The following is a 12,754-nucleotide window of genomic DNA, read 5'->3' as shown; positions in this document are numbered from 1 at the left end:
ATAAGGGGGAAATCCTTTAAAACCGAGATGAGAAGAACTTTTTTCACACAGAGAGTGGTGAATCTCTGGAACTCTCTGCCACAGAAGGTAGTCGAGGCCACAGTTTATTGGCTATATTTAAGAGGGAGTTAGATGTGGTCCTTGTGGCTAAAGGGATCAGGGGGTATGGAGAGAAGGCAGGGATGGGATACTGAGTTGGATGATCAGCCAAGATTATATTGAATGGCCTACTCCTGCGCCTATAACATCGAGTTGGCTGAGGAGACCACTATATAGACCCCGACCTCGGGTGGACTATGAGGGGGAGAACTGGATATTTTTAGTGCCTTCCCTCACAGTGAATTCTGCTGTGGGGGGACGTTTCATGTTGATTTCTATAGTGTACTGTTCTGTGTCTTTTTTTCTTTTTCTCTTTTTTGTTTTGTATGGATTTATTGACATTTGATCTGTTCAATTAATTTAATCAATCTCTGTAAAGCACTTTGGTTCAAATACTGGTTTTGTTGAAAAGTGCTATATAAATAAACATTATTATTATTATTATTGTCGATGTTTCTATGTTTGAGTTAGGTATGTTACAAAACCTACCTGAATCGTCATTGGGAATCTGCCCAAAGCCATGTCCGCGATTTTGGCGCTGTTTGGAGGGGGCGGGTTTAAAACGCGATTTTTACTAGGCTGTACTAATCGCACATGTTCAGCCTAGTAAATCATTAACGAAAAATCGCTGCAAGACCCGGTCGCAAAAGGTATTATTAGTTTTATAGGCCTCGATAATATAGTTATAATAGTTTTACAATTACTCTCTGATTTCGCAACCTCTCGCAGCCCCAGGGTTTTATAAAGCAAACAATTAAAGGTATGTACCTTATTTTTACATTAAATGGGGCATATATATAACCCTGAATATCAAGTTATCTATAACGAATAGTTCATTTTGGGCTTTTTATATCCCGCAGTATTTTTCTCGGCATTTGAGGGCACTAATCCAGCGCGATGTCAACATTCTAAACCAGCGCGTTCCACATGAACCCACTAGAAAGCCGATTTAAATGGGCATTTATTTACAGCAATTGAACACTAAATTCCTTCCATTTGGCCTATAAATTAATGTAAATTAGATATAAAAATCATGTTATATTGTGAATTATTTGTGAATAATCTTTGGACACTTAGGCTATTTAAAAATGTTAATCTTTCCTTAAGAAATGGGCGTTTGATTATCCAAGATCACAGCTTTTTTGTAATGTCCATTGAAAATCAATAGGGAACAAGATGCTAATTTCCGAGTATGAAAATGGCCATAACTTTTTTAATACCTGAGATATGAAAGTGAATTTGGTGTCAAATTAAACTTATTATTATGCTTTATCTGATGGGATAAATTGCAGACTTGATTTTTAAAATCTCAAAATTTTGTAACATTGCTTTGAGTGCGGGCGTTTACCTTGTCTCGGGGTCGTTGGGCGGCAGCGGGGAGCTGTAGCCGGACACTGGCCTCTCGCCGGGCCCAGGCCTCTCCGTTCCTGCCTCGGGGGCCATGTTTGCCCGCGCTTTCCCCGTTGCTGCTGTCGCCGCCGCCGGGCCCTCAGCGGCCACGGCCACCGGCGCGGGATCCTTCCTGAAGGACTGCCGCACGGGCGGCGAGCGGCTGGACGCTGCGGAGTACGGACTGTGCGGGCTCTGGCCTTGCTGGACGTCCACCATGCGGCCATCGGGGATCTTCTGAGGCGAAGACGGGCCCATCCTGTAGGCGGGGCCGGCGCCATAACCGTCGCCGTAGAGCGGCGGGTTGGGTTTGTAGAAGGAATCTTCTAGATCCCCCTGCAGCCCGGCGGCGGAGTAAGTACTGAGGGAGCGGATGGAGCCGCGGCGGTAAAGGCCGCTGCCGGGGTAGGAGGAGAAGGGGTCTTGCAGCCCGGCCAGCGACTGCGTGGAGGCGATGCTGAGGCGGCCGTCGTGCACCATGCTGTAAGGGTCGGCGTACAGGCTCTCGTGTTTCATCAGCACCACGTTCTTGTTGCTCATGTCCTCGTCCGGCTTCACGTCGCGACGCTCCAAGATGGCGCTGGCGCTGGGGCTGGGCGAGACGGGCTGCGAGACGGACGGCGGCATCCCCCCGGCCAGCCGCTCGGCGTGGTGCACCGGGCTGCCCGTGTAGGACGGCGGGCGCCCGCCGCTGTACGACATGCGGGAGCGGGAGGGCGAGGAGGAGGAGGAGCAGGAGGACGACGACTGCTGCTGTTGCTGCTGCTGCTGCTGCAGGCCCAACCCCGCGGGGGAGGCCGACACCAGGTGGTGGGGCGAGCCCGACGCCACGCTGCTCAGCCGGCGGGTGGGCGAGGACTCTCTCGACGTGTAGACCATCTCTCTCTGTGCAAGGAAGGGACACACAGAACACAGGCAAGGCGTCAACGCAGCAGCTACATGGTCAACTGGAGGACAAGCAGCAGCCACATGGTCAACTGGAGGACAAGCAGCAGCTACATGGTCAACTGGAGGACAAGCAGCAGCTACATGGTCAACTGGAGGACAAGCAGCAGCTACATGGTCAACTGGAGGACAAGCAGCAGCTACATGGTCAACTGGACAAGCAGCAGCTACATGGTCAACTGGAGGACACGCAGCAGCTACATGGTCAACTGGAGGACAAGCAGCAGCTACATGGTCAACTGGAGGACACGCAGCAGCTACATGGTCAACTGGAGGACAAGCACCTCATCCTCAGCCTCCTCCGCCGTCAGAGTGAGGCCCAGGGTAAACTGCAGGAACAGCACCTCGTATTCCATGAGAGAGTTTGAGTTAAGCAATTAAGTTTATTGGCCAAGTATTCACATACAAGGAATTTGCCTTGGTGCTCCGCCCACAAGTAACAACATGACATACAGTGACAATTACGAATGACTCCACCTATTTTCTATGTTTCTAACTATCCTACACAATAGGGACAATTTACAGAAGCCAATTCACCTGCACATCTTTGGAATGTGGGAGGAAATTGGGACACCCGGACAAAACCCAGACAGCACCCGTTTTCAGGATCGATCCCGGGTCCCTGGCGATGTAAGGCAGCAACTCAACCACTACGCCATTGTTCCGTTCATTAATAATAATACATTAACGATAAAACACCATTGATCAAGCACGTGAACCAACAAAATACCAGATCAAAGGGAGGATACGGATTTTTGACTGTTGAGTAGAGCAACTACTCGTGGATAAAAACTGTTTTTTATGTCTGGCTGTGGCAGCTTTGACAGCCCGGAGTCGCCTTCCAGAGGGAAGTGATTCAAAGAGTTTGTGGCCAGGGTGAGAGGGGTCAGAGATGATCTTGCCCGCTCGCTTCCTGGCTTAGATTTAGCTCTCGGGGCTAAAGGAATCAAGGGATATGGGGAAAAAAGCAGGAAATGGGTACTGATTTTAGATGATCAGCCATGATCATATTGAGTGGCGGTGCTTGGCTTGAAGGGCCGAATGGCCTACTCCTGCACCTATTTTCAATGTTTCTATTTTGCTTGGGCAGCTTGCACCCCAGCGGTATGAACATTGACATCTCTAACTTCATCTAACCCTTGCTTTCCCTCTCTCTCCATCCCTGTCCCTTCCAAGTCCTCCCACCAGTCTTATTGTCTCCAACTACATTTTATCTCTGTTTACTTTGTTGTTACCTTCTCCCAGCTAACAATGATCTATTCTACATTTTCCTTGATCTCCATTCCCTTTGTCCTATTTTCACACCTTGCACTTGCTTATCTATGTATCTCCCTGTCCCTTGACGTCGGTCTGAAGAACCGTCTCGACATGAAATGTCATCCATTCCTTCTCTCCAGAGATGCTGCCTGTCCCGCTGAGTTACAGGGAGAGGTTGAGTACACTGGGACGACACGCGGGGGGTGACACCTTTTTGGTGGTGAGTGGTCGCCCAAAGAGGCGTACCTTTTCTTGGTGGCCGTTGGATTTTCAACATGTTGAAAATTTTCGACGACCTGCTGCGACTGTGACGGGTGCCGGCAAGTCGCCGAAAAAAAATCACGTAAGTGGGACAGCCCCATAAGATTGATGGAGCGAGTGGCCCTTTCTGTCTTACACGAGGGGGCTGCCTAGCAAGGGAGACGCTGCGAGGATTTCTTTGAGTCGTACCCGTAGATCTCCATTGGCGATGTGGGAGACTGGATATGGTGCATAGATGGGGTCTTTCCTGAAGATTTTTATGATACTTCGATCTTGGATGTCCCTGCAAGAGAAAAGAAAACAGCAAATGAAAGATTGTGGATCTGGAGGGATCGCATGAATCCAGGTGGGAAAACCACACAATCATTTTATTTGTCGACTCCAGATTCTGGCCTTGCGATCTTCCAATCTTGGCAGAACAACTAAGCCTCGGGTTACGAGGAACCCTGCGGTTCATATGTTTGGCGAAGTTTAGAGGCACAGTGTGGAAGCGCGCCCGTTGGCCCACTGGGTCTGTGCTGACCAACAATCCCCCTTGTTGCACCACCCTAGGGCTAGTGGAGTCAAGGGATATGGGGAGAAGGGGTTATTGATAGGGGACGATCAGCCATGATCACAATGAATGGTGGTGCTAGCTCGAAGGGCCGAAAAGCCTCCTCCACAGTGGTCACATTCACGACCAACGCCTGCTCGATTAATACATTAATTTAATGGAAGGCTCAGTTTACTGCAAATACCAGTGGAACTCCCAATGGAACTACAGAACCCTGCCTTCCTTTCTCCTTCTCCAAGACCCATTCCATGCTAAGCCGCTGTTGTGATTATCAGTTCTGATCACATGCTCGGTAATGTCTCCCAGATCCCAATGTTCCATCGTTACAATCTACTTGGAGCTCAATAGAGTCAAGGAGTCAAAGAACATGGAAACAGGACTTTGGCCCAAGTCCAAGCTGACCATCAAACTAATTATTGCCACACACAACTCATTCTATCTCCTATTCCCATCAACTCCACTCTGACTCTGCCACCTATTATACGAGGGAACAATTTACACGAGCAAATGTCAATTGTCAATTCATTAACAAGTTACAATTAGAAACATAGAAATATAGAAGGAGAGCTCCCCTTCGAGCCTGCACCGCCATTCAATATTCACGGCTGACCCAACTCAGTATCCTGACCGATTCTCTTCATACCCTCTGATTTAACAAGGGCCACATCTTCCCTCTGCCAATAACAGTGTGACTACCCTCTGGGCAAGCGTTCCAGAGATTCACCACTCTCTGTGTTTCTTCTCATCTCGGTTTTAAAAGGATTTCCCCATATCCTTAAGCTGTGCCCCCTGTCCTGGACTTCCCCATTCGGGAGCAATCTTCCTGCATCTAGCCTGTCCAACCCCTTAAGAATTTTGTAAGTTTCTATAAGATCCCCTCTCAAGGATTCTCAAAGAGTATAAACCAAGTCTACTTCTGGCTCATATTATACGACAGCCCAGGAATCAATCTGGTGACACGAGCCCTCTATGTCAATATTGTCAATCCTCAGATTGGACAAAATGTACACAATTTAATTGACACTAATTAACCTGCCAACCTGTGCGTATTTGCGATGTGGAGGGAATGAGAGCATGCCCATACAATCTCAGTGAGAAAATGCAAACTCCACCAGAGGTCAGGATTGCACCTCAGTCACTGAAGTCTTACAGCAGCAAGTTCTACTAGATTGATCGACACAAAGTGCTGGAGTAGCTCAGCTAGAAAATGCTTCTTCTCCAGAGATGCTGCCTGACCCGCTGTTACTCCAGCAATATGTGTCTATCTTTGGTATAAACTGGTCTTCTGCTGTTCTTTAAATCTCTCTGTTTTTCCACACTCTCTTACAGTTTATTTGCTTCCTTGACCAAGGTTTTGGTCACCAGTGGCGTGACTGTCTGACAGTGTGACGTCAAATCCTATTGAACCATCATCCGGTAAAGTGCCTTTGCATGTACACAGAAATGCTGGAGAAACTCAGCGGGTGCAGCAGCATCTATGGAGCGAAGGAAATAGGCAACGTTTCGGGCCGAAACCCCTTGCGGGTTTCGTCCCGAAACGTTGCCTATTTCCTTCAGGGTTTCGGCCTGAAACGTTGCTTATTTCCTTCGCTCCATAGATGCTGCTGCACCCGCTGAGTTTCTCCAGCTTTTTTGTGTACCTTCAATTTTCCAGCATCTGCAGTTCCTTCTTGAACACAAGTGCCTTTGCATGTTTGACTAACTTAAGGCTGCTATATAAATGATAATAACAATAACTTTATAAAGCACTTTAAACAACTGCAGTTGCCACAAAGTGCTGTACATGAGAACTCATGGACAAGAAGTTATTACAAACCATTAAGAACCGTAAAACAAAGGACTATAAAACAGTAAAAATTAAAAGACATTAAAAGCACTAAAAACAGGAGCAATGTCTCAGCCAGTGTCGAAAACCAGAGAATAATAATGAGTTTTTAGGGTGGATTTGAAGATGGACAGTGAGGGGGCCTGTCTGATGTGCAACGGCAAGGTGTTCCAGAGTGCCGGAGCAGCAACAGAAAAGGTTCTATCCCTTCTGAGCTTCGGTTGCAGGCGGTTGTTGCAATCCATTCCACTGACTGGATAGCACGCAACAAAAAGGCTTTTCCTTGTACCTCGGTACATGTGACAATTAACCTAAAGCAATAATGAAGGAACAGCCATGGTGAAGGCACCAAGCTGCACCCCATTGTTGACAGCATCATGGCATCTGTAGGTTGGAGACAAACGCTCGCTAGACCTCAGGAGAGAACGCACCACACAGTAACAGGGTGGGATCGTTGACTGTTTGATCAGCATCGCTCCCCCCTACCTCACGTCCTCCAGCTCGTAAAAGATGTTCCTCGTCTCGTCTTTGATGAGGATGGCTGTGTTTGGCGACTTCAGCATGCCCATGGTGAGCTTCTGCGGGAACATGTGGACGATCAGCGCGTGCAGGGTGTCCATGCTGCCGATCTCGTGGGTGATGTGTACCCGCCGTGTCTCATCACCAAACTGGAGGAACAGCACCCCTGTCAGAGAGAGACACACACACACAACACACACACACACACACACACACAAGACATGATCACAAGTGTGCTGGTGTAATCACAAGCCCCCCCTACACCTGGGCAATAGGCTTCTGCTTCATGAAGGGGCTGCTGCTTGCACGCCAGCCCACCATAGTCCTCTTTGGGGAGGAGGTCGGGCAGGGGATGGCCTGGTTTGTTTGCTCCTGGGCCTGGCCAAGCTGGCCAAGCTGGGTCACGGAGCCAGGCAGAAGAGGGCTTGACCCGAGCAGACCGCCAGCCCCCTTTCCAGGTCTAATGTCCGCGCCAGGGAGTCCCTCGAAGAGGTGTCCACAGGGAATGTCCGGGACCACTGGCTGGGGGCAGGTGCGGGGGATGGGTGGGGAATGGTATGGGGGGTAGGTGCGCGGGGGGGGGGGGGGGGGGTGAGGGGGAGGTTCGACGGGAGGAGGTGTGGGGGGGGGGGGGGGGGGGGGGGGGGTGTCGACTGCATCCTGGACCAGGATTGTAGTGCAGTCATTTAATATTTAGTATATTTGGTATTTCGGAATATTTTAAGAATATTTATCATTTTTGTATACTGCGGTGGGTACTCCCTCTACGGCAACAATGGGGTGAATGTGCAAACTCAGTGCGGCGGGCAGCATCCATAGTCGGGTCTCTGGTGCTGTAAGGCAGCAACTCTACCACTGCGCCATTGTGCTGCCCCTTGTTGTCGGTTCCAACGGCTCTTGCCCTGTGAGGAAGGTTGGCACGAGAAGTGGCGGGGCTTTCGACCGCATGCGGTGGTGGGGCCTACCTGGTGAACGAAGCTTGGCCTGGCTGGTGGATCTGGACAGAGGCAGGCTCTGCCGGAAGCGGTTCGATCGGGTGAAACCCATTGGGACTTGTGCCTCCGACATGGTTTCCAACGACTCTGCCGATGCATATGGTAGCTTGGCCGCCTGGTCCGCCAATCCCGACTGCTGGCTCTGGGAATGGCGCGGACTCCGGGTCTGTGTGTGGCAGAGAGAGGGAGATCAGAACATCGCACGGTACAACACAGGAACAGGCCCTTCGGCCCCATCATGTCTGTGCAGAGCATGATGCACATTCAATCTGCAATCTGCACATCTGTCTGCATATCTTCACATTTACTTTAGACTTTAGAGATACAGCGCAGATACAGGCCCTTCAGCCCACCGAGTCCGTGCCGACCATCGATCACCACGCATACTAACGCTACCCTACAATCTAGGGGACATTTTACCGAAGCCAATTAATCCTTTCAAACCTGTACGTCTTTGGAGTGTGGGGGGAAACCGAAACACCTGGAGAAAACCCACGCAGGTCACGGGGAGAGCGTACAAACTCCGTACCGACTCTAGCGCTGCGCCACAGCGCTGCCCCAATCTGCATCCCTCCATTTCCTCCCTGTACACGACGTGTCTATGTAAATGTCTCTTAAACGCTGCTAACGTATTTGGAGTGTGGGAGGAAACTCGAGCACCCGGAGAAAACCCACGCCGTCACCGGGAGAACGTACAAACTCCAAATAGACAGCGCCCGTAGTCAGGATCGAACCCGGGTATCTGGCGCTGTAAGGTAGCAACTCTACCGCTGCGCCACTGTAAATATCGACTCCATCCACGGGTTGCCATAGATGTTAATGGCACCGTGCTGCCCTTAATAACTTGCTATTAGTCATCTTGTAACTTGTGAGATATGAGCATTGCTGGCAAATCAACTTTCACATCCACCACTGGACTGCATCCTGAGATGGAGGCGGTGAACAACCTTCTGAAACCTCTGATGCCCATCAGATCAAAGCTCCCCACAACGCTGACTCATGCAAACCTCACATCCCTTCATCTTGAGCCAATGAACACAAGGTCCCAACTAGAGAATTAAAAAATACGATGAATTAATCATTCACGTCTGCAGTGCGTAAATGGAGAAAAGATATTCCAAGCAGCAAGGCCTTGGTACTTGTGGCACAGGAAGGAATCGAATGGGGCGAGATATGGATGAAGATACAAAGTGCTGGAGTAACTCAGTGGGTCAGGCAGCATGTTGTTCAAGAAGGAACTGCAGATGCTGGAAGATCGAAGGCACACAAAAATGCTGGAGAAACGCAGCGGGTGCAGCAGCATCTATGGAGCGAAGAAAATAGGCGACGTTTCGGGCCGAAACCCTTCTTCAGACTGATGGGGGATGGGAGGGAAGAAGGAGGGAAAAAGGGGAGGAGGAGGAGCCCGAGGGCGGGGGGATGGGAGGAGACAGCTCGAGGGTTAAGGAAGGGGAGGAGACATTCATGCCATCAGGATGCAAGCTGCCCAGGCGGAATATGAGGTGCTGTTCCTCCAATATCCGGTGTTGCTCACCCAGGCAGCATCTCTGGTTTAGTTTAGTTTATTGTCACGTGTACCGAGATGTGTGCTGTCCAAGACAATACATGGTTACAATCGATCCATTTACAGTGTAAGGATGAATGGAGATTTAAGAGTTTGGAGCGATTGCAATATGAGTTTGTAGGTCTGCTTCTGTTGCCAGTGTTGGGCGCGGATAGGTGACGTTTTGGGTCGGGTCCCTACTTCACATTGAAGAAAGGTCCCGACCCGAAATGTCCTCCATCCACATTCTTCACAGATGCTGCCTGACCTGCCGTTACTCCAGCACTTTGTGTGTTGTTTTGTAAACCAGCACCTGCAGTTCCTTTCACCTTTATGAAAGATCTTTCCACACAGCGCTGGTGCAGGTTACTGATAATTCATGGTGCAATCACAGATCTTTAACACTTCCGCTTTTTGAATGCAACTTATTTTTTGGTATTTTAGGTCACGCTAGGATGTCGTTTCCGGCTGATAAACCTGCCTGCCCCCAGCGTGCTCTGTCATCACTGCTTGGATTTTATATAACTCAGTCTCCACTGAGCACCGTGGCGGTTCAGTCCTGCATAATCGCATTTACCGCACAGCTAACCTGCCTGTCACTGCCGATCGAACTCACTGCTTCCCAGCTTTGCATCCCTGTCTCTACGCATCCATCACATCCCACACTCCGGCACGCTTTCCTCATCCCCTTACTTCCAATCCCGCCTCACCTTGGATCCCCCTCTCATAGAAACATAGAAAATAGGTGCAGGAGTAGGCCATTCAGCCCTTCGAGCCTGCACCGCCATTCAATATGATCATGGCTGATCATCCAACTCAGTATCCCATCCCTGCCTTCTCTCCATACCACCTGATCCCTTTAGCCACAAGGGCCACATCTAACTCCCTCTTAAATATAGCCAATGAACTGTGGCCTCAACTACCTTCTGTGGCAGAGAGTTCCACAGATTCACCACTCTCTGTGTGAAAAATGTTTTTCTCATCTCAGTCCTAAAAGATTTCCCCTTTATCCTTAAACTGTGACCCCTTGTTCTGGACTTCCCCAACATCGGGAACAATGTTCCTGCATCTAGCCTGTCCAACCCCTTAAGAATTTTGTAAGTTTCTATAAGATCCCCCCCAATCTTCTAAATTCTAGCGCGTACAAGCCGAGTCTATCCAGTCTTTCTTCATATGAAAGTCCTGACATCCCAGGAATCAGTCTGGTGAACCTTCTCTGTACTCCCTCTATGGCAAGAATGTCTTTTCTCAGATTAGGAGACCAATAATAATAATAATAATAATAATAATAATATCTTTTATTGTCATTGCACATAGGTTTGGTACGCAGCTTCCATCCAATGTCATAACTTAAATAACTAAAATTTAGATACCCAGAGAAACATGATTTATAAAAAAGAACAGTAAAACAGTATAAAGTCTGTGCGGGGTCGATGTGCGATGTGGCCATCCGAGGGGGACAGTTCATGGGTATGGGGGGGCACTCAGCAGGGTCGGTTCAGAGCAGCGATAGCTCTGGGGATGAAGCTGTTCCTGAATCTGGCGGTGCGGGCGTAGAAGGCCTTGTAACGTCTGCCGGAAGTTAGGTGTTCGAACAGACTATTACAAGGTTGTGAGGAGTCTTTGTGAATGCTGAATGTATGGGAACACACTACTGGACTGTAGTCCACTATACGTTTGTTCGTGACAATAGAAGCACAAATGAACCATTAAAAATGTCTCTGAATCAAAAACGTTTATTTTATCAATGCGCCACTTGCATCCTTAGCCCAGAATTTTAAATCCATCCTCGACCCATTTGCCAGTGGGGAACTGGTGACTTTTGTTGACCCTCTCCGAACTCCTCATCAATTTCCATCAAATCTAATCTCCACCTTAGGTCCAGGGAGCATCTCCTCACCACATTCAGATTCAATTTTAATTGAGCATCTCCTGCATTAACCAACGTCGCCTCCGGCAGCACAGAGCTACTTCAGCCTTGCACCAGAGTGTCCCCCCATATATCTCTGCGTTAAGGGACTGTCCCACTTATTCCACTCTTCAGGCGACTGCCAGGGACTAGTTTGAATGGAATTCACCACGACACTTGGCGACAACTTACGACAGCCCCTACGTCAACCATCGATGCAAAAATTCTCGCAAAATTCTCGCCGAAAGATTTCCAACACGTTGAAAGTTTTGTGGCAGTCGCCTGTAGTCGCCCCCAAAAAAAAAATTGCCTTAGTGGGACCGGTCCATAAAAGCCTGTGAAATGGGGCCGAAACCTACCCCGCACAGTCACCAGGTTCAGACCATCTGCATCCCAGGGTCCTCAGGGAGGTGGCTCTAGAAATAGTGGACGTATTGGTGATCATTTTCCAATGCTCAATAGATTCAGGATCACTTCCTGTGGATTGGAGGGTAGCTAATGTTATCCCACTTTTCAAGAAAGGAGCGAGAGAGGAAACGGGGAATTACAGACCAGTTAGCCTGACTTCGGTGGTGGGAAAGATGCTGGAGTCAATTCTTAAAGAGGTAATAATGGGGCATTTGGATAGCTGTAAAAGGATTAGTCCAAGTCAACATGGATTTATGAAAGGGAAATCATGCTTGACTAATCTTCTGGAATTTTTTGAGGATGTGACAAGTAAAATGGATGAAGGGGTGCCAGTGGATGTAGTGTATCTAGACTTTCAGAAAGCCTTTGATAAGGTCCCACACGGGAGACTGGTGACTAAAATTAGAGCACATGGTATTGGGGGTAGGGTGTTGACATGGATAGAAAATTGGTTGGCAGACCGGAAGCAAAGAGTAGGAGTGAACGGGTCCTTTTCAGAATGGCAGGCAGTGGCGAGTGGAGTGCCGCAAGGCTCGGTGTTGGGGCCGCAACTGTTTACCATATATATTAATGACTTGGAAGAGGGAATTAGGAGCAACACTAGCAAGTTTGCGGATGACACAAAGCTGGGTGGCAGTGTGAGCTGTGAAGAGGATGTTAGGAGGTTGCAGGGTGACCTGGACAGGTTGAGTGAGTGGGCAGATGCGTGGCAGATGCAGTATAATATAGATAAATGTGAGGTTATCCACTTTGGCGGCAAAAACAAGGGGGCAGATTATTATCTCAATGGGGTTAGGGGTTAGGTAAGGGGGAGGTGCAGCGAGACCTGGGCGTCCTTGTACACCGGTCACTGTTGGCGAACAAACAACACCGGTCACTGAAAGTTGGCGTGCAGGTACAGCAGGCAGTGAAGAAAGCTAATGGAATGTTGGCCTTCATAACAAGAGGATTTCAGTATAGGTTCTTCTGCAGTTGTATAGGGCTCTGGTAAGACCACATCTGGAGTATTGTGTACAGTTTTGGTCTCCTAATTTGAGGAAGGGCATCCTTG

General features: G+C 48.9%; 1 protein-coding gene across 8 annotated transcripts in view; it reads right to left on the bottom strand.

Annotated features, from left to right (window-relative positions):
• The window catches only part of srcin1a (SRC kinase signaling inhibitor 1a), a 322,417-nt gene that overhangs the window by 41,596 nt on the left and 268,067 nt on the right, over window positions 1–12,754 (bottom strand). For 6 of the 8 annotated variants that reach the window (XM_055656823.1, XM_055656821.1, XM_055656827.1 and 3 more), the window contains 4 exons: window positions 7,814–8,009; window positions 6,816–7,014; window positions 4,141–4,234; window positions 1,448–2,373 (listed from right to left, as the gene is read on the bottom strand). In XM_055656823.1, coding sequence (XP_055512798.1) covers window positions 1,448–2,373; window positions 4,141–4,234; window positions 6,816–7,014; window positions 7,814–8,009 — 1,415 coding nt within the window. The remainder of the gene's footprint in view (window positions 1–1,447; window positions 2,374–4,140; window positions 4,235–6,815; window positions 7,015–7,813; window positions 8,010–12,754) is intronic. The other 2 variants (XM_055656824.1, XM_055656825.1) reach the window with 1 other exon arrangement.

The sequence above is a fragment of the Leucoraja erinacea genome, chromosome 27, assembly GCF_028641065.1.
Source record: "Leucoraja erinacea ecotype New England chromosome 27, Leri_hhj_1, whole genome shotgun sequence".
Lineage (NCBI taxonomy): Eukaryota > Metazoa > Chordata > Chondrichthyes > Rajiformes > Rajidae > Leucoraja > Leucoraja erinaceus.
The sequence above is the reverse complement of the archived record's forward strand: the minus strand, read 5'-3'. Positions and strand labels throughout refer to the sequence as shown.